At 36.4% G+C, this 22,235-nt stretch overlaps 1 protein-coding gene across 6 annotated transcripts in view; it reads left to right on the top strand.

Moving 5' to 3' along the window:
- The window catches only part of PCCA (propionyl-CoA carboxylase subunit alpha), a 271,373-nt gene that overhangs the window by 26,103 nt on the left and 223,035 nt on the right, over positions 1 to 22,235 (top strand). For 4 of the 6 annotated variants that reach the window (XM_030945325.1, XM_030945350.1, XM_030945333.1 and 1 more), the window contains exons 5-6: positions 13,662 to 13,775; positions 15,272 to 15,325. In XM_030945325.1, coding sequence (XP_030801185.1) covers positions 13,662 to 13,775; positions 15,272 to 15,325 — 168 coding nt within the window. Of the gene's footprint in view, positions 1 to 11,920; positions 11,927 to 13,661; positions 13,776 to 15,271; positions 15,326 to 17,004; positions 17,867 to 22,235 lie in introns of those variants that run through there. The other 2 variants (XM_030945359.1, XM_030945376.1) reach the window with 2 other exon arrangements.

The following is a 22,235-nucleotide window of genomic DNA, read 5'->3' as shown; positions in this document are numbered from 1 at the left end:
GGAAGAACATTAACTTGTATCTTCTTTTCATCACAGAAAGTGAACTTTGCACATGTCAATGAGTTTCAAAGCTAGCATTTCTTCTTTCAGACCTCTGAATACATTTATGTTGTTTCGGCAGGAAGGATGCTTAAAATGTGAAACTGAACTTTGAAGCTTTAGGTTGGTTAATTTTCTTCTTAAATTAAGGAAATTTACCTGTCCTTCTCCTCCCCTTTGAAGAATCTAGATTTTTTTTTTTTATCACTTGAACCCTTGAGATGAATTGCCTTGCTTTCAGCATGTCCTTTTCTGCCAGCCTATATACACATGGTAAAATAGATGAATATTTGACATTTACCGTGTTAAAACAAAAAGCCAACAAAATTCATGAAAATCTCCAAGAGCTGCATCTTATCCAGGTGGCCTGCTGTTTGAAATATGACTCCTGGTGTGTATTGTACTCTTAGCCCTAGGATTCAGTAATGAGATTGAGTGGTATCTTGCGTGAGCACTTCTGGATGATTGACAGTGAGGTGATGTGAATCATCATTTATCAGGATATTATCATGCCTACCCTTGATAATTTCTCCCTGCTGTCTGGGGAGATGGTGAAGACAGATAGGACTTTGTGATGTCAAAGTAATTAGTGTGTGTTGGTTTCCAGCTGAACAAACTGGAAACTAATGATCAGGTAAATGAAGATGAAGTGCATTAGTGTAAGGATGAAGGTGCAAGGACCTTGGGGAAGAGCTTATCAAAATTTCATGGGGGTTATTTGAATATCTTACAATTTGTGCAGTTGCAAGCAGTATTTTTAAACTACTAAAGGATACTTCTGCAACAGTCTATTTACATGTCCTTTGTTGATATCTCTTCTAGTGAGAGGGTCAGCACTAGGGTTAAGGACATTAGACTCTTTCCTGTAAGGACTGGGAACTCCTTATGATTTTCATAAGACCTAAATGGTCAATTTCCAGCTAATGGCAGCAATTTTGAATGAAATGTTAAGGAATTTAAGTGTACACTGAAAAGGTTAGATTTTTCAGTGACTCCACCCTTTTTAAGTGGGGAGATTACTATTATTTGGCTCTTTTTTATTTGACCCATGACTGGATCTGTTATATTTTTAAAATATTTTACTGTTGCTTGGTCCATCTGTAAATATCTTTAAAAATGTGGACTTCACTACATAATTTGTGCTACTGCAACAGGCTTTTAAGAGGCATGGTAGCTTCTTGGTACAAGTTCTGAAAATTTTATGCATGTGTCATTAGTGAAATAATTTTATAACCTGAAAAAACTTTGTGTAGGTGTGTACAGCTATGCCAACGTTGCAAATAATGCTTAATGCACATGACTGGCTGAATATAATTGCTATACCAGCAGCAAGTGATCTTAGTTAATTTTATCACCTGTGATTAGATATTGCTAATTGTAATTAACTGATTGAAAAGCTGTTTTACATGCTTGCTTTTCAATTATTAAAATGGTAATTTACTCATTGCCATTTATCAGTAAACTTGTATTAATACATGCCAATTTCCCAGACACCTCCAAAAATAGCATACTTATGACAGCAAAGTTTTGTAATTAAAGCCTCATGGTAAAATTATTCTTTTGGCTAATTTTTATGTACACAGCTTTTTTTTTTTTCTTTTTATTTCAGTTGTTTCTTTGGAAGTGAGTGGGCTAGAATCTCTGGCAGGAATTTGTCTGTATTAATATGGCTCATCAGAGACATTATATTTAATTGGAGAGCCTGTGGTATAGTGGCAGGAGGCTGGAGGGAATTATTTAGCATTAGCAGTGGCTCGTCTGGGAGTTGTGCACTAATCAAGGAGCTTGTGTGTTAACTGGAGGGATGATGGGAGTTATGACGATTATGACATGTGAGCACATGTCTGAATGAGAACTGGACAGGCAATGAGTTAATCAAGAAATATATTAAAAGGCTCCCATGCTGCTTCATTATTACTCTGTACACTGTCTGTCAGATTGTGTACTTTAACAAAAAATAAAATCCAACAGATGGATGTTTTTGCAGGTAAAGTTAATACCAAATTTTTAAACAAAGAATGTCTTTCTCTGTTTTTGAAATCAATGTGTGCTTTTAAGTGCTGTGTTGAAAAAGAGTGAGTGCTTGGCCTGCAAAATGTATTTAAACACTCCAATCTGCAAGCTTTTGTATTTTGTCAAATGCTTGTTTTCAGTAAATGTGAATTATTTCCCACTTTCAACTAGATGTCTTTAACATATTTAAGCTTTTACATAATTAATAGCTTGCTAAAATATAAAATTTATTGTTAGCAACTTTACTTCAAGGAAATAGAAATGCTACTATATTCCATTACCAGGATGCTCCAAATCTTATAAAGTAAAGAAACCAAACACAGTGCACTTCAACTGCAATGCATGGACTATTTATATGCCAGGTAGACACATTCTGTGCTCAGCATGGTTATAGGCATCCATTTCCTATCTGTCATGAAGTTATCAGTTCTGCTGAAAAAATTCATGTTTAGAGGAAATGGAATTAATGAATTGAGTCCACCTTACAAAAAGTTAAACCAACTGAATTGTATCGGTAGGCAAATTTATCCCAGAACTAGTGGACAGGTGAACATGTGCATTTTTCCTGCTATTGTAAGCGCTGCCAAATTTAATACAACTTTCTACCAAACTGTAACCTTCATGTATTAGCTTAATTAAAGCAGTATCATGGCTACTACCCAAAGTGTTAACCTGTAGGAGGTTGTTATTGAAATCCATTATCTGCAGAGTCAGTATTAGTGGTCAGCAGCAGCAGAAGTAAAACTGCTAGTAAGACCCTCCCTTGGGTGCTGTGAGCTCAGCAGGTTAAACTGTCAAAGCTTCTTAAAGGATGGATAGTTAAACCCCCTGGAGTTCAAGGTAAACCAATCATTTGCTGTCAGCAGGAAATATGACTTTATTTAGCAGGTTGGAGGGGGAAAATACCCAAACCTAAATGCTAACAGGAAAGAGGATTTAGGAGGAACCATTCTGTAAGAGTGTGTGTTGCTGTGCTATGTAGATTCCAAGCAACCTGGAAAGATTTTTTAAAACTACAGGCTTTTTTGAAATAGGAGTTTGTTTATATAGATATTTACTCCAATGGCTTATAAAACTATGCATAAGGTTGGGTTAATTTACTAAACCTGTGAATATTATCTATATGTTGTGAGGAGTGCAAAATTTTGTGCCTCTTAAATGGAAGCAGTTGTCAGTTTGCAGAAATAAATTTTCTTTCCTTTGGTGTTGTGCAGATATTGCCTGTAGGGCATGTAATGATCTATTTAACCATATAAAATAAATAAAAATATATATTTAGCATTGACCAAGTATGCTATGTTGAAGATCTAAGTATGTATTAATAGAATTTGTATGTATAGGCCACATGTATTTATGATACTGTAATTAGGCTGTTCCAATAGGGGTACTTCTCATTTTGTCTAGTTTTTACTTAATCTTCAAAGGTGAAGATCTGGAGCTTTTGTCTTAGCACTTATGAAATTCTTGCCGTAAGAAAGAGAATCCCAGAAGTGATAGATTATCATAGAAGGGTGGGAACTAGGTGGTGGGGGAGCACTTTACTATCATTCTGTTAATTGGAACAAGATCTGTGCTTGGGTAGGGAGAACTTTGTAGTGCCCTGCAAAGAATGGTCTTTTGTATATCAAGACCCATTTCCTCAAGACATGCTCTGTTCTTAGACTAAATCTGCTTGATGTGCTGAAATAATACTGGCTACAATTAATGGGATGCAATGGACACTAAAATTCTGCTCACTATCCATGAGTAACTTAAGTTGGGGAAGAGTGTATCATAGGAAATAAGCTAGGAGATGGAAGTATTGTTAGGGAAAATACACAATATGCTAAAATCCCCCAAGCAAATAAAGGATTTTTCTAGAGTCACACTAAATTAAAATTTTTACAACGTGAGTTGTAGCTATGGCAGAACTCTGAGGACTGTAAGGAAAAACATATAATTGAAAATATTTTTGTTAGATGATCTGGAAAAGAATGGGACCACATCAAGTCTGGCATCTGCACCTGTGAATGAGTTGTTCAGCATTGGTAGTAACTGTGTAAAAATTGTTTTTGCACAGTGCAGATTTCCTTGTCTATTCCTGCCTGTTTGTTAGACCATACATAGTCCTTACAGACTTGAGCTGCCTGCTTGTCTGTGCAGTTATTTTCGGGAATGCTTGATGCTTTTTCTCCATTGCACTGTTTTTGTAGACTTTATCTTGACATCTGCATCTTGAAATCTCAAAGCTTTCTTGTCTTTTAAAAAAAGACTTTTGAGGGTAGAAAACTTACAATGGGTTTTATAGAGAGGACCATCTTCTTTGAAGTTGTGCTATAATGAATAATTAGCATACACTGGCAGAGAAGTAATTTTTTGCAAAATGAACAGTTTTATTTAAGAACTTAACAAAGAATCATTTTAAAGAAATCTGAACATTCACGTTAGTGGAATTTTGAAGGAAAAATGCTTTACTTTTGTAAATGTCATGTAATAACATAATATTAAGTACAAATATTTTGTAAGGCATTTTGAAGTATTTAATTCCTCATAAAAGCATAAGATTATGCTTGCCATGATGGTAATGTTGAGATTTGATGATGTAATTTTTTGTTAATTTTATGTACTGCTTTAGTACTTAGCCTTAGTGGTAAAACCCCTCTCACTGGGTACCTAGAAGTGGTTAAGGGGTGTGTATGTATGTGTATATATACATACATGTGTGTATGTATTTTCTGTTGAGCATATCTGCATTGCATAGACATGAGGAAAATCTGTGGTTTAGGAAACCTGCTCGGGAATTTTGTCATCCTTAAGATATTCTTCATTCACTGACAAGTGTTTTTTCTAGTATTTTCTTTGGATTATTTGACGTTGTAGAACTCGCTTCATATTATGTCTAAATTCCTCTAAGTCTAAACTACTTGTGAAAGGAGTGCTCTCCTGCCCCCTTTCATTCATTCACTGTATGGGATCTGATGGTCATGCAGCTGGGAGATGGTTTAACTTGCTGATCTGACAGAAGGTTAATTTCCCCTCCCCTCAGATTACTTTTCCACTGTGTCTGTTCAGTTCATTGATCTGTCTCAGCAGCACTGTAATTGCTGGAACTGAGTGTGGAGGAGCATTTAGGGGTGGGATCATCCTTTGAGTGGCATTTTATATATGCCTGAAATGAGGCTTATTGTGAAACTTGATGTAACTCTCAATACATGGTTCATTTTGGGCCTGAAGTTAGTCCACACCAGGAAGAACATAACTCACTGTCTGCATCTTGTGTTTGCAATTAAAAAAAAAATAAAAATCAATCTTCCAACTACTGACTGCTGATCCAGAATATGTTGTATTTAGCTGATGCCCACATTTCCCTTTTCACCTTTCTGCTAAATACTGTTCTGTAGTTGAAATACCAGGTAGCTGTGAAATCACCTTGCTGTTGTTGTGAGCTATTCTCTCAGCATTAGAACTGATTTTAGGAATCTCTGATCTTTGGATGCTGGAAGTAACTTCTGCAGTCCATCCATGTGTAGACATCTAATGTGTGCTGTGTTCATCCATCTGAAAGGGGAACTCTTATCCAAATTAGAGCTGAAAATGCTGAATAGGAGCATGTTACCCGTGCATACTACATGTTACTTTGTACTGTGGCTGAGTTTAACCTACTTTTTCTGAATCCCAAGTGTCTTCTGGTATATCTATCTTAATCAAGAACTAAATCTCTATTATATGAGGTTCTGCAGTTGACTGCTCTTCCTACCATGTGATACTATTTCCTAGACCTGTTTAACTACCAGTTTTCCCATCTCCTACATGTCTTAACCCCTTTAGAAGGCAAAACAAAGAAGCATGCATGAAATGCATTCCTTGGTGAGCTTGTTTTTGGGAGAGGCAGGAAAAAGAAACAGCATGAGAAAGATCTGTCCTATTGCTTTGCTAATGTGCTTAGAAGCTGAGATTCCATTAGGGAAAGGCTGACATGTGGGTGCAGATGTGTTTGAAATGCAGGAAGGCTACTAAAAGCACTGTAGGGCATCACTATTTTGTTAACATCACAAAAAACTTAATTCTTTTTCTAAAACACTGAAAGTACAGAATCACATACAATGTGAAGATGAAACTTGAGCATCCTCACAGAGCATAGTGGACTGCTCTAATAAATATGATGAATTGCTCAACTCTTGCAAAAGATGGAGACTCTTTCTTTGGTAAATACATTTATTAAGTGTCCTCCCAAATTGTTAGTGTATGTTCTGAACTAAAAATCTCCTGTTTATCCTGGAGACTTGCTGTAGATAATGTATTCCAAAGTAAAAATAGTCTGCAGACATATGAGTGCAGTTGCAAGCTTGCAGACTTTCTTCACAGCACTCCAGACATCAGCAAAGGTTGAGTTGAGTGGCTGTGCTGCCTCCAATTTTACTTGAGCAAAGAAACTTGGTAGCTCTCCCACCAAGGGAACACCAGTGGAAGGAGGCAAGGGGAGTGCTGTTCCCTCAAGATTTTTAATGTGTTTTGCTACTCACACCGTAGCTTGGAGTTAAAGTTTGGGACATTCTGGTTTCCCCCTCCTGGTTGCTCTACCTCTGTTAATTGTTCAGTTCATTCAAATGTAGATTAGTGAACAGGGTGACTATTGACCTACTTTTTCAGTTATTCTACCAAAGAAATGGACTGTTCCTGGTTGGTGTTGAGTAAAACATGTTGGAAGTTGTGATACAAATTAACTATTTCATTCTGCTAAATTTTCAATAGCAAACTTGTGTACTAGTTGGAGGGTTCAACACGGTAAACACTTGCAATAGAATTCTGATGGAGAAGCCTTCTTTCTCACCTTTTGTTCTAGAAGGTGCTTCACTGAAGCTATGTGTCAAACAATAAGCATATTGGAAAAGGTTTTTAGGAGCCAAGGCCATTCTGGAACTCATCTCTGGAGTCTTATGTGTAATGTCTTCAGAACTCAGGAGGCTTGTCCCACAAGCATAAGGCAGTTTGAGAGTATCACTCTATGACAGCTTTAGCATGGTCTGGTTTTTACCGTAGGAGTGATCAGGCCTCTAAGTACAGTGGGGAGTCCTTTCCTCTTTATGATGCAAGTAAAATTGTGTGTCTTTTTAGCAGCGTACAATGTTCCAGAACTTCATCCATGGAAGAGACAATGGAGATTTACTTTTTTTAAGGTTACAAAAATAAATTCACATGTATAAGCAAGAATGCAAACAGATGAAAATCTTGATATGTTGAAATGTGCTTTCTCTTGGTGTTGGTTAAAAATGCTTTCTTCCCTTCCTGATTCATGTTGCTTGTCTTTTAGTGATTGTTCAGTTCAACCTGGATCCATTAATTTTAGTTGAAAAATGGATTTTTGATGCCCTTGGTTACTGAGGTTATTTACTGTCTTCATTTTTTGACCAGCTGGCAAACTTGAAGGGCAAGACTAGGAAGTAAAGGAAAGGATGTTATATTTTTAAATTTATTTTTCTCAGCTGGTGTCTATGAACCAGGGATCTAATCCTGCAGATGCTAATGGATGGGCTGTTTTGAGGGTCTTTGTAGACTTGGAGGGGAATGTAAGTAAATGCCCTTTACCAAAACACAAAACAAAACATGATTGAAGCCCACTGAAGAATTGTTTTGCAGAGTCCTTGTTTAACTATTTGTGGACTATCAAATTAAAATAGTTTATAATAAGCTTGCAGAGAAATCTATTTATGTTGACTCTGCAGGTTGACCTGTTTATTTGCATGAACTTTTTTTTAGGTTTTTGGAATGCTGAGTAAAATTAAATGTGGGGAATGTAGGGTAGTTATGGTATTTGTCTTTCACAATTTTATTTTTTGTGTGCTTTAGACATGTTTCCATTATTTTGTTTTAGGCTTAAATGCTGTAATGGTGTGGCAGTATTTCTTTGCAGATAGCACTTTAAAGGCTGTATGAATACTGCACACTATGTGCTCATACTTACTGTATTACTGGTGTGTGTATTTTAATGTCAAGCTGCTGAAGACACTTAGGTCAGATGGAAGATGTGTTTTTGGCAAGTGAATTTGAACCTATTTTGCATCGGTTTGATTTTGTTTTTTTAACTCAAGACTGTTCAATGCCACAGGCTTTTTGTTCTGTTTTGTCTGTCTCTTTTGGCAATGGTGCTGGCAAGATTTGAGGTGGTTGGTTTTTTTTAGCTAACTTACAAAGGATTTATTCATTAGCCCTATTTTATGGGTTGAGCTAATTGTGATTTGTCTTGCTGAGCGGTATTATGCAGTTTGGGCCAATTAAGTGAATCCACTTACACCAACGGATGTTGTTCCAATGTGTAATATTGATTTGAACTATAAAAGGAGAATGACTTGTTTGATTAGATTTCTTTGTCTGAACAATGCTCAATCTTATCTAGTGTACCAAACAAAAGCGTTCTCTTCGCTGAGGTTGTTTTAATTGCTTCTTAGGTTTGATTAGCACTGTATATGCAGCTATAACAGTTTCTCTATAATATAAATTCTGAAACAGCTCAGAAGAATCGGGAGGAAAATGCAGCCTGCAACTCAGTATAACTGTCTCTGCTGTGTGAATACCAACTTGTGTTGAGACCTGGTGATGTGTAGGCTGACCTACTCTGAAAAACTGGGACACTGGGGAATCCCAGACATTTACTCCTCAGAGATGGAGGAAAAGGGGAGTGTGTGTGTGTATGTGTTAATTAGACATTTACACTGAAGTAAATTACATCTGTCACATGATAAACCTCAGAAACTGCTGAGGTATATAAAATCATCTGTGGAAACTATGCAGATGATCTTAAACACTCCAATGGGAAATGCACGTAGATATATTTTTCTTTGTTGACAAAGTCAGCCTTTACTTTTTGGAGTTAGTAAATGAGAATGATTGACTGTGAAACAAACTGGGAAGAAAAGCACTTTTTGTCATGAACCAGCTCCATAAGAAGGTAACAAACTTGAGCTGCTGAATAATTATAATGCTAGAGATAGGTAAATTTTCTTGGTGTCTTTGATTGTTTTATAGACTATATATGCACTGAAAATGGTTTATTTCTTTGCCTTAAAGTAATTTTTAATACATTCTGTGTTCATACTGGGAACTTTTCTATGTTTAAATGTTGAGAGACGTGTATTTAAATGTAATTTGTTTATAAAGTAAATCCCAACTAGTGATCTGCAGCAGCTGAGTGGCCCTGGAGAAGGTTACCTTGATACTGCTGTGTTAAACAGAATGCCTCTAGGAGACCTATATATATATTTTAGGTAGCAAGTTATTAATTTTGATTTTTGGAAATTGAGATACTGGTTTAATTATGAGGATAATTCAATAAATTCATAGTCTGGCTATGCAAGAGAGCATGCTGCTGTCAAATGAACATGTGTCACTCTCCAGGATAAAGGAGAGCTAACATAATCTAGGTAATTTGGGTATGTACTCACTCTGGTTCAGTGCAGTCCTTCTAAATTGGGTTGTCTGCAAGGCAGATATTGACTATTTTTGTGGTGTTCATATCCAAAACTTTGGGTTATGGAAGTATTTGTCTTCTGGACTAGGATGCCAAGCCCTGGCACCAAACCTGGCTTATAAATCCTCCTGAAATATTGAAATGTAGAAGGATCTCCAAACCCACTTGCTGCTACTGTTATCAGCTCTTACTGCACTCTCTACCCTGAGAGCTGCTGCAGCCTGGAGTGGTGCTTGAAACCAGTCCAGGCCAAAAACAACTGGCAAGTCATCCCCAATGGACTCCTTGCTTTATTTGCCTATTTGCTGGAAAGGTGGTGAAGAAACATGAAGTTGTTTCTGTGTAAAGATTTGGCAGGATCTGCTGATACAGATGCCTTGCTGTGAAGGTGGCTTCTGGACCTAAACTAATTTTGTAGCCAGTGGCCACTTCTGTGCTGTTTGCTTCTGAAAGAATAAGCTTGTTGTTGTGTAATAAGATAATTGTTGTACTTCAGATTATTTCCAGTTGACTTTGTATCTTAATCCAAAAATAGTTACACCATTTAATAATATTTATTCTAATGTTGTTCTGCTAGGGCTCCTTGTTGAATCCAGAGTTTTATTATTAGTAGCTTATTTCTCATAGATACAGGAGTGTGATGAGCTGATTGGCTATTTGTGATCGGTTTGGATTTCCAAAGGTGACTGTATTTAGTCTCTAGTTTTTAAATTAGATTGAGGTTCTATAAAATGAAGATTCAGTAGGTTTTGGTTTTGTTGTTTTTGAAATATAATCAGCCTTTACGATCTAGACTACTTAAAGTATAAAACTTTTACAGAAATTAAACTGCTTTTACACACACAATGTCTTTTCATGATTTCCAGTCATTTGTATTCTTTAACACAGCAAGTCCTTGGTAGCTGCTTGAGACTTCTCTCTTGAGGCCCAGGTAGCCCAATATGATTAAAAACTGCAGTATAAACCATTAAGCACTTAGTTTCAACTGTTTCCAGCCTTTGTTGTTATCCATTCATGCTTGAGATTGCAGGGTCAATTCAGATATTTATGAAGGAATTGCATTTTTTCAAGAACCTCCTGGGACTTGCTTCTTTGTTTTTGTTGACATTGGGTTTTTTTGTGACCTAAAACAGAAAAGGGATAAATCACACCTCTGAGATTTTAGCTGTTAGGGACAGGTTTTGGATACCTAGGATTGTGTGATTTAAGTCACGTACTTAAGCAATCCTTGAATTTGAAAATTAATATATTTGAAATTTGTGGTGGTTGAGGAAGGGGAGTTGCTGGATTCTTTCTACAGTCTAGGAAGATTGCATTGTAAGTTAGCTTCTGCAGAGGTAAAGGTTTAGTGAATTACTGTGTTAAGTAAGCAGCCCTTGGTAGCAGGCTGAAAGTTTGTTGTCATGTAGACTCAAATGATGGCTTTTGTTATAATGTTTGCTAGTTACATTTGTACTATACAAAAAAATCTATAATGTATTTGTGTTACAATATTTGGGATATTCTTCATGAACTACAGTGCAATGTCAAAGAAATCTAAGTGCTAAGGGGAAATGTCATGAATTACTAAGTAGCAGATTTCCAGTCAATGTGTGCTGGTTTGCTCACAATAAAAGTAGATCTGAACTCATAATAAAAATAGATATGAGAAGCCCCCTAGATGGGGCTGGATCCTGGAAATCCTCCCAGCTGTCACTGGATCCTTAAAATCTGGAGGTTTTGAAGCAGTGGAGGTGGAATGGAGACCTCTTTTTTTGGGAGATTTGCTTGGTGCATTCAAGGCTGAAAAGGCACTGAACTAGAGAAGGCACCAACAACTTGCAGTAAGGTGAGCAAGGAGAAATGGATTTACCAGGTTACAGGGTAATGTGGGAAAGGAAGAGTTGAAACTCCAAAGAGTTGAATAGAAACAAAACATTTCAGAAAGGAGTGGGGGAATACTGGGGAAAAGTGCACAAGACTGTTTATATGTATAAAATCAATTTGTTTGCAGTATCTTCTCTGGCTGCTTTTGGTACTAGCAGGACTCTATTGGTGTCTTAGTGCAGGAAGTGGGTGGGTGTGGGGTTTTCATCTTGATACCTGGAAATAGCTAACAATCTTTAGTCCTTTTCTATAAGGAAGCTTTTGGTTTTGTAAAATATATGTTCTTAATTAAGCTTAAGCTTGAATGGCTTTGTTTAGAACTGTACACCACATTGGGATTCAGAACAACTTTAAGCATATAAACTGATCATTGAGATAAAGCTGCTGTTTCTTCAACTTAGTGCTGCAGGAAGGATGATACAGACTAATCTTGATAGCATTTGATCAAAATAGATTACTTAGTTGCTAAGATGTGTGTACTAAACCTGCTGCTGCATGATTGTCTGCGCTACTGCTCTAAGATTTTTTTTTGTTTTGCTCTATTTATATTGTGACACCAATGCTGTAGTGATTAAACAAAACAGTTGTGACTTTATAAAAGCAATAGTTGAAATGTGAAATGTGTGGCAATTCCAGGAGGTTATGTGAACTCTCATATACTTGAGAGTATAGCAAATTCAGAAGCTATTTAAGAGATGCCTCCAGAAAGAAACATGGGATTAGGTGACAAGTTAATATGCTTCTTGTTGGTAGGATTAACATTTCCCAAGTTCAGAAAAAGTCAATAGCACTGAAGAAAAAATGAAAATGCTTAATAAGTGGCTCTCTTCCTTTTTATACATTTGTTATATTTACCTGCTACTTATTTCTCATTGTATTGTTCAAAATATTGTCTCAGTGCTGCTTGTCAGTGTTTGTAGATGTTTTTTGGATCTTTCTGGCCTTGTTTCTTTTGCATGAGACAGTAGTGTATCCAGACTATGTAACTTCTAACTCGTTTGACACGCTTGACAGCCTTCATACTACTTGCAAATAAAATTACTTTTCACAAAGAACAAAATTTCCTCATAAAAACCAAAAATATTGTGCAGAAGTATGGAATATGCTGAGTTGGAAGGGACCCACAAGGATTATGGAGTCCAGGTCTTAAGTGAAGTATCCATACAGGGACCAAAACACAAGCTTGGTGTTTATTTATACCATGCTTTGGCCAACTGAACTCATCTCAGGGTCTTATATTTCTCAAATGTTAATACTAATATTCTAAAAGAGCACTGATTCTAGACAATATATTTTCAGTTTCAAATGCTGAAGATATCAAATAGTTTTAAAAATTGGTAAGCATTGGAAATGTCAAATTGTCATTCTAAATAAGTCTTACTGACAGCTAACAATCTTACACAGTTTAAACAATGGCATGCTTTCTTAAATACATACTGAAAGGGAGCTTATAAAAAGCAGAATGAGGTAAAACTGGTTGTTTGGTTTCATGGTTATATCTGTATCTTACTTGAAAGAAGAGTATTCTGAACTCCGAAAACATGTTAAAGACCAATCTAATTAAACTTTTTAAACTTCAAGATAAGCATTCTTGTGAGATGTAAGAAAACTTCTAACTCAAAACCTAGTTATTTTAGTATTCTTGGTAAAATGTTGGAGATGTTTGTCCCTTTTTTGTTTGGCTAAAAAATATTTGGCAAATGCATATAAATGAGGATACAATGGATTAGAAATCAAACATGAGCCTGCTTAAATAATTCTCAAGATTTTCTGGTTCACGTGTAGTGATATTGAACTCTTTAGTCATAGGCTTTAATTTGTGCATGGTGCTGACCTGATGCTGTGCAGGGACACTCATTGCATCCCTTCATTCAATTCACTCTAATTATCCCCAACTTCCTGGGGAGCTGGCTTAGAACTGGTCATGAATGTTTGTTATTAAGTATTAAGATATTAGACTACCCTGGTTACAAGTAACAAAGTAGTTTTTAGTCTGAATTTACATATAGATGATCAGTATAGGAAGGTGAAATTATATTTGTCTTGATTTTATTTAATCAAATTCAAAATAATGTGTTAGAACAATAAAACATTTTGAAAGTGACTTAAGCTCAGAGCTAAATGAAATGAGATTTACTGTGCAAGTACTTGTATGCTAGTGTTGGTAATTTCAGTGTATTTTTGAGTGGCTATGGTATGTAAATGATCTTTGACACAATCAGATTTGAGTGCATGTGACTGGGTGATGTTAATTATTTTTGCTGGGAGCATCTGTTAATGCAGACTATTGCCTCTTCAGGTTCATGTGAAAATGGCGGATGAAGCTGTCTGTGTTGGCCCAGCTCCCACCAGCAAAAGCTACCTCAACATGGATGCCATCATGGAAGTCATTAGGAAAACCAGGGCCCAAGCTGTGAGTCTGAATGTGTCTATCTGCTGCAGCTGTTTCATATATAGCATGCAGAAAAGCCAGAGTTTGTATTTTTTTTTTAAAGGTGTATGGGGGGGAAGTGATTGAATATGCTATTCCAGTTAGTTCATGTCACATGAGTTAAATGTGTCTGAAATCGCTACTGGAAATCAAAGGCTTTGTAGCATCTGGCAGCACTGGTCGCTGATCCTGCAGGTGGCTGCTGGATTCAGCTTTCACACCAGGGAGCAGCTTCAGTTCATTTCCAAATTTGCTGGGGGAGGAAAAAAAATCCCAATTAGTTTTGAGTGCTAACCCTTTATATGCCATAATGGCTTTTTTGAATGTTTTACAAAGTGTGTCCAGAAAGGCTTTTGCTTAAACTTCGTTTGAATTACTTTCTATATTGTGTAAATGTTACTCGCAGGAAGGTAAATAGTACATCCTGTAATCGCTTTTGTTTCAGAAGGTTTACAAAATGCACATTAGCTTATTTGTGTAAATGTGGGCAAGTCTGCCTATTTTCCCTCCAAGTTGGCCAGAGATTCAAAGCTTAACAGGAATCAGTAGGAAAAACTAATATGTAGTCATGTTCACATTCCTAATGTTCTTTGTTCTGTCGCTGAAATGAATGTATTATTCAGAGCTACTGTATACAAAGCATTTATTAAAATGAAATTTGATGTGTATCTATCAGCATCATTAACTACCCTTGAACAGTTGGATCAGCACTGTGATTTCTTTCTAACATGATGTTTTGGTACAGTGCCTTTAGGGGCCAGAAACAAAACCAGTATTTTCTCCCCTTTGAGTTTCTGAATATGAAACCGAGTTATTGGCACTTTCAGGGGTGAATAAAATGGCTTATGCTATGTCTGTTAGAGTATATTAGATCAAGAATCTTATGTGACTCGCAAAAAGTAAAATGAAAACTTTCTCATGCTCCTCTCAAGTCATTAGGTGGAATGTATATCGGGGTGTGAGTAGCAAATGAGGCACACAGGATGCTTGACTTAGACTAATGAAGAGAGCATATTGTGCTCTCTAGCCAGGGTCACTAGAGGTAGGGGGCTTATGACTGGGGACCTGTGCACCATTCTTGTGGTTAGAGCTGGAAATATTTTGGGATGCAGAGTACCTTATAGTGGTTACTGAGGAGAGTGTGGATGAGCATATTTGGGGAAATCTGCAATGGAGCTAAAAAGAGCAAAAGGCAAATCACAGAAGGTAATGTTCATTTACTCTGCAAACAGCTCCATTTGCTCTGCAAGCAACCCTGTTCTCCCTAGTTAAATAAGGAAAGTTTGTTTCAGAAATGATAGCTCAACAACTTGAGCTAGGACAGAAAAATCAGTGTATTAAGAGAGTTTCTTAAGGTATTCAACCTGTTTAAATGCTTAGTGATCTAGTTTACCATCCCCAGTATCTGAAAACATGCTAGTGACTTTGGTGTCTGGTTTCAGAACTCAATCAGCTTGAATTTTCTTTTGTCTTCCAAGGTACACCCGGGATATGGATTTCTTTCAGAAAATAAAGAATTTGCTCGGCGTTTGGTAAGTTATTTTTATTTGCTTGGCTGTGACTGATGCACTAGATGGCACATACTTGTTTCAAGGTATCTAAGGAATCAAGCTACCAGCTCAAGGCAAATCTAAAAGATACTTTAACATAGGGGATTTCAGTATGCTTTCTGTACATGTGAATTCCTTGCATTTTGAGGATGTAATTGCAGGCTGTTTTCTTTTGGGAGAAGTCTGTTTGTAAGAACTTTACCCAGGACGTAAAAACCTTTCAGGATTTTCACTTATGCCTGGACTGTTTATGAGGCTGCTCTGCAGACTGGGTCACTGAAATAATATTGGTTAACAGTATCTGGTTTTAAGTGATGATCTTGGTGATTCGTAGCACAGCTGGTGAACAGCTGTATCAGCAGCCCTGAGAAGGTGCTGAACTGCACTTTGGGATGGGAATAGAAAGCTGTTTAAAAATTGGCTTCTCTGCTGGTGGTATTGTATCATGGAGCTGCATTCTCTGAAAGGACCAAAGAGTCAAGAAGGTGCTGTTTTCACTTTGTCTGAATTTATAAAAATTATTGTTCAAAACCTCTTTACTTCAGTAAGGTTTTTGTATATCATGAACTGATTATATGGTCTGATTTTATTTTTTTTCCAAAAGCTTTCATGCAGCTGCTTAAAAGTGTGGGCAGTGCTAGGAGGAAGTTGCATTCACAATGTTTGAACAAAGTCCTGGGTGGATACTGTATGTGTAGTCACTGCAGATCATGTGTTATTGTCTACTGATTTTGCTCAGAATAAGGACAAGCACATACTACATTGAAGTTCAAAGCAAAAAAGCCATTGCAGCTACCAACTTTGTTATAGAGTAAATGAACCATGTAGCTGAAGAAATACCTTATTTTACAGGCAGTAAGAGAAATTTGTTTCTGCTTTTGAAAAAAATTGGCACCTTTTTGATTTAGGATAAAAAACTTAAATGAAGAATGTGGTTCTTTTGTCCTTAGCATTTGTGAAACAGGTCTTCCTTGTACCTTCCTTGACTATGTTCCTTTAGGTTTGAGTTCTAGTTGTAATACAGACCCTTACTATTTAACTATTTAGTTGATTATTTGGTGTTAGAGGATACCACCTGCTCATTAAGGAGACTATTTGAGAATGAAATCTAAAAATTTCATACTTCAGTTGCTGTGATTTTTTTTTTAAAGCTCCTAGACAAAAACAAGTGCAGGTTCTGTGGGTTGCTGAATACACCCTGCTGGGTGCTGGTGATGTTAAAGTTGAAAGGAATTCTAAACACTTGGTGTTTGCCAGGATTTACCAAATCTAGGGTAATCTTTTACATGTTATTTTCATGCAGTTTAGCAGCTTTTTTATCACTGTTCTGCTTCGTGTTCCAGAGGTTCTTTTTACAGGGAAGATTCTTGGCTTAATTTTAAATAAACTCTGTTCTCAATGAATTAGACCAGCAGGATAACTGGCTTTACTTGGCAGTTCCTGGTTTTTTAGGAACAAAAAAATGTAATGAAATGGAGGGGTTCACTTATGCTATTTTGCTTTGTTTTGCTGCTGAATATGGAAATTTGGTAATTATTACTCTGAACCAGGCACATTTTACAGCGGTGTGGTTGTTATTAACAATAAAATGTAGATGGTGTGGAAATGTTAGTCACAATATTGGTGATGTGAATTGGGAACAATTTTTTTTTGGCAGGATTAAGCAGAAATGGAGAAAGTACAAACATTCCTGTAGATCTTCTCCACTCTATTTTTCATCTTTTCACTCAGATCCTAGGGAAGTTTCTTAACAATTTCCTGAAATAATGTGGTGACTGAAAACATGTTTGAATTTTTGGTTGGTGCTGCAGTCTCAAAATAGCTTTAATTATGTGTCAGAAACCCGGTGTGTTCAGTTCTCTAAAAATATAATAAAACAAGGTAATGTGATTTTGCTTTCTGAAATGCACTATTTAAAGTCTCAATTAAGACATAATCATGCTTCCCTTGATGTCAGTGGCTCTAGAAGATCAAACCCCTGCTGAGAACTGGTGAAATGATCTATCTTTTTATCCCTAGGGCTGCTTATATTTTTTTCAAGACGCTCTGATTAATATAGTTAGGAAGAAAACTTGCCTGCTGTTTCTTCTCTCTATTGAAGACTGTAACTGTTATGTTGGTAAACTGTTATGAAGCTGCAGAAGACGTTTTTGTTCTGTTTCCTTTCTCCCTATCCTGTTCTTTGTATATACACTATTTTGTTCTTTTGCACTGAAAGTAGTGATGGAACTTACGGAACTTACGAAACTTGGGCTTATTTCCTGGTACACATCTGTACTGTACAAACAAACTTCTTAAATTGGGTTACTGAGAAGGACACTAAACTTTGTAAACTTGCCAGTCTATCTGTAAGAACAGTAATGAGCTCAAAGCAAAGCTTTGTTTTCAATTGACGCATGGAGGGTCAGTTCACATGTAATCCCACTGTGTGTGATTTGAACAAAAGCATGTCTTTCTGTCCATTATTGCCTGAATGACTCATGGAGTAGGATACAACTGTAGACAGTACTTTTGAAGAATTTGGTAGGTACTTAGAGTATTGAAAATTGTGCTGGTCTTTATTTTTTTATTCTTTGGAAACTTAAATTTTGTTCTCCCTTAAAATAGGCAAGGGAGGCGCAATAAATGGTCTTTTGTTTCCAAAACAAAATTTTCAAAAAACAGTCAGTGAGTGAATATCTGGCACGTTGTTCATTGTGATTCAGTAAACAAATGGGTGTATTCAGTCCTGTCTTTGTGTATCTACTCTGGTTGCTGTTGATGGCTGTCAGAAAAGAGATCCATGACATTTATACTGAGTGAGTCTGTCAAAGGTTTTATAAATACTAAGGTCAATTTCTTAAAGATTGGTGTTTGAACTTGGAATCTTTCGATGATTTTATGATAATGCTGATAACATTATGTAGAATAACAAAATATGGGTTTATGTAAGTGGGTGTATTTTCTTTAGAATCAGCAAATAAGTTGGTACTTTTAGTTTATGCATTCAATTGTATTTTCATGTAAGTAATTTCCCTCCTTCAAAGAATAATTGCATAATATTCATGTTTCCTATTTCTTAAAATTAATGCAGACCTTTTCTCAGAAGCTCTGTCAGCTCTGTTACCTAAAGCAGGTCTTTGGAATTTGGGAAGGAAATAGGCCTGAGACTAAGATGAGCCTTTTGGTTGACCTGTAATTGAAAAATATACTTTTCTGAAAGGGCCTCGTGTTGTTGTTGTTGTTGTTGTTTTGGTTTTTTTTGTTGTTTTGTTTTTGTTTGGGTTTTTTTTGGGTCTGGGTGAGAAAACAATGAGAAGAAAGCAACTGTGTGATTGGCTTGCACGGTCATTTTTCCAGAGTCAGTGTGGCTGTTTTTCTAGCTGATGTTAGCAGCAAGTAGGAGTCTTACACCTGCAGTTGATGTTATGTTCCTTTCCTGCTTCCTGGTAGTGATTATGCGCTTAGACCTTGATGCATGGTGACTCTGTGTTGCAGTTAGTCATAATGGGATCAATTTTCTTCTTAATTTAAAGAAACACAAATGAACTTCCACTTTATTGACTGCCATGAAAGCCCCTTGTGATGCTACTGTTAAAAATGAAACAAACAACAAAATCAGTTGAGTTATTGTTTTGCAAGCCTAGTAGGAAAAATATCAGTTTGCAAGATTATAAATCTTCAGTGTATTTTGATGTCTTGTATGTATGTGATAGAGTTTGTGCTTTCATAAAAGGTCATGGATTGTTGTGTCTTTTCTCCAAGAAAATGATTTGACCTGTGCATAAAATTATCTGAAAATGATAGCAGTTAGTTACAAATGCAGCCTTTATCTGGAATATTATTTTCTGAATGCAGCCTTAACAATATTCTGATGCTCTGTTTGTTGATGTAAAAATAGCCAGCCACTGTCTCCTGCCAAAATCCGCTCCTTGGGACAGAAGCCATAAACATGGTGAGAAAAAAGCATTCAATTTTGGAATAAGATGAATCTTTTTGGAGTTCCTAGTGAAACCTGATTGTGTACATCTTTTGTGCCTTTTTAACAGCTACTGTTTGACATGACTAGGGGAGAACAAAGCACCCAGTGCTATTTCTCTTTACCTTTGAAGCTAGATTAACATTCTTGGTGGAATTAAAAATCCCAACAATGTATTGTCTGAAATAAATGGGCAAACAATGTATATGGAAATAGTTGATCACATGTTTGTAAATGGCTGCTAAGTTTGAGAAGGAAAAGGTAAACCAAAGAACAAGTTGTGTCACCTTCTGTAAGGGGACACATGTCTGATCTGTGAAGAGCTTTGTGCAGATGGATCTACAGACCTATGCACGGCTAATATGGGATTCTCACTATTTAAAATGTAAACTCTTACTGGCAGGAGTGTTTCATTACCATTGTTGTGCATGGCTTTGTTACTTGTAAGCAAATTGTGAAGTTCCTTCATTGTGGTTCAGTGGATGTTACATTTTTGAGAAACATTTGGTGTGATTCTCATGCTGTTACCACATGCATTAGCTTTTTTCCTGATAATTCTTGTGGCTGGTTATCGTTTGTGCTTTCCAAATTGTGAAAAGGTGGTCCAAAAAAGGTAGTGGAAGTTGGCATCAAGAAGCGGCTTATGGCAGAGATTGTATACTTGAAGGAGTGGGGAAGACAGAGCTTTTAATGTGTGTTTTGTACACTATGCTTTGCAGGCCAGAGTTTCATTGCCTACCAAAGCCAGCAGTGTGTTTGCTACCAGGTGCTTTGTCTGTTGGAGACTGGAGGTTTTGTCTGTACACGGTAATAAAGGTTAGGCAATGTACTGGCCTAAATGAACAGGTCACCACTTTGCTGCCCAAAAGAGCTCTGCCTGTGAACCTGTAATTTTGATGCTTATTTTATTTTGAGGCAGAGTACTTCTGAGTGTTACTTGTATTCTTGTATTTAATTCTGAGCAAATCTTTTTTTCATAGGAAAAGAATCTAAATCTGCTGTATCAGGTTGGGTGAAATCCATGGGAGAAACAAATAGTGTGTGTATTAAATCATGGGCAGTGTTTGTCAGACATTACTAGTCCATATGAGCTAGAAAAATGAAATTGAGTCATCTGAACTGTCTGCTTAGCACTTACTAGGGTGAAAGTAGGAAAGCTGTATTGCTCCTTTACTGTAGAAAACTTCAAATACTTTGCTAAAAGCCTTTGATGACTAATGTTACATCACCAGTGTCCTGTTGAAGATTGCTATGCAACAAAGCAAATTAATGCCAGTTCTACCCTGTTGAAAATTTCAAATAACTATCTCAAATAACTATTTCAAATAACTATCTTGAGAACTGCTGTATATAGCTAGAGCATTTCTTTCAAGGGCAGATGTATGCCTAAACTTAAAAGTCTCAGGATGCATATCTACAGGTCTTGTGTGGGTATACATGTGTATAACCTATATGCATGTATTTAAAGATGCAAGGTACTGTTTTGTCAAAGATTCATGTAAGTTGACAAAAGTACTCTCCTCCCTTTTTATTCTTTTGTCTAGACTTCATAATATTAATGCTTTTTCCCTTTATCTCCTTTGTGATTAGGTAACGTCCTATGCTATGGCAATCTTGAGCTATTTTTTTTAACTTGTTTTTTAAAGCTATGTCTTTTCTTCAAATGGCTTAGTTTGAAAGCTTTAACATGTGCAACTGTCCTTAGGAAAAATACAAACGCAAAACCTCTTGATTTGAGTAGTAGGGCCTCGCAGCTTGAGACTCTTGGTGGATGAACTGTGGACTTGCATGGCTTCTGGACCAATGACTTAATGCTGTGCATGTGATTAAAGAAGATGTTAGAGATATTTTTGCCTATATGGGCTATTGTAAGTAATTTAATGTTTCTCGTGAGATGCCTTCCAACAGCAGTATTTTAGCATGCTTATTAGGGTGTGTGGATCTGCAGATGAATGGATATATGGAATCCTGATTTGTAAAAATTCATTCTTTCTTGATGTGCGGCGTTACCGCAATAGTACTTCCAGACTTACAGGAATCCTTCCTGTTTCTTTAGAAATACTTTGTTCTGTCCTCTTTTTTTCACTGTTCCTGTCTGGTTGTGAGAATGAAAATGTATTGTTCTGTTTCCACAACTGCAATTACATTAACTATGTGTACTTGTGCTTTCCCTCATTGCAGTCATAGAAGGTATGCAAATGAAATCCTATGTAATTATCTTACACAGATAATATTATTTCCTTTCACTTTCTGCCTCTTTACTATTGATTTGCAATCATGCAGACAAGTTTGTCTGGTTTTGGTAAATTCTGACCATTCTGATCTACAGTTATTTGTTAATTTGTCCTATTCTGTTTAACTGATGTAAGCTTGTGTGGTAACCTTGCAAATGTGATGTCCTTCTGTTTCTAAAATCAGTTTTAAATGTTCCATTGATAATAGTGGAGTTGGATTAACCATGAATAATTAAGAGATGTCTTTGCAATAAGAACTTCTGTTGCTCTGTAAATTCTAATTTACTTTTGTGGCAAGGCAGATGAAACTTCACCTTAGAATTCAACAATGCTTCCTTAATAATCACTTCTGTTTTCTGCCTGCATTTTAAGAAATTATGTATTTTATAGTGGTTGATGATCTGTGTTCAGTACCTCTACATTACAGATTGAATACTTAAGAACTTATATGTATTCTTCATAAAATGTGTATCAAGAAAATGAATTCTGACTTTAAAGATGGATGCAACTTAGTAAAGGGGTTTTTTGTGCATTCTTACAGTTGAAATACATTGAAGCAATAATGTGTGTGGTAGAATCATTTTCTGTATCACAATATGACTTTTCTCTACTGTTGCTGAAAACTAATTGCAACAGGACTAAAATCAGTCTACTGAATACACACTTTGAGCCAAGATGTCTTCTTACAACTTGCTGTATT

The sequence above is a fragment of the Camarhynchus parvulus genome, chromosome 1, assembly GCF_901933205.1.
Source record: "Camarhynchus parvulus chromosome 1, STF_HiC, whole genome shotgun sequence".
Taxonomy (NCBI): domain Eukaryota; kingdom Metazoa; phylum Chordata; class Aves; order Passeriformes; family Thraupidae; genus Camarhynchus; species Camarhynchus parvulus.
The sequence above is the reverse complement of the archived record's forward strand: the minus strand, read 5'-3'. Positions and strand labels throughout refer to the sequence as shown.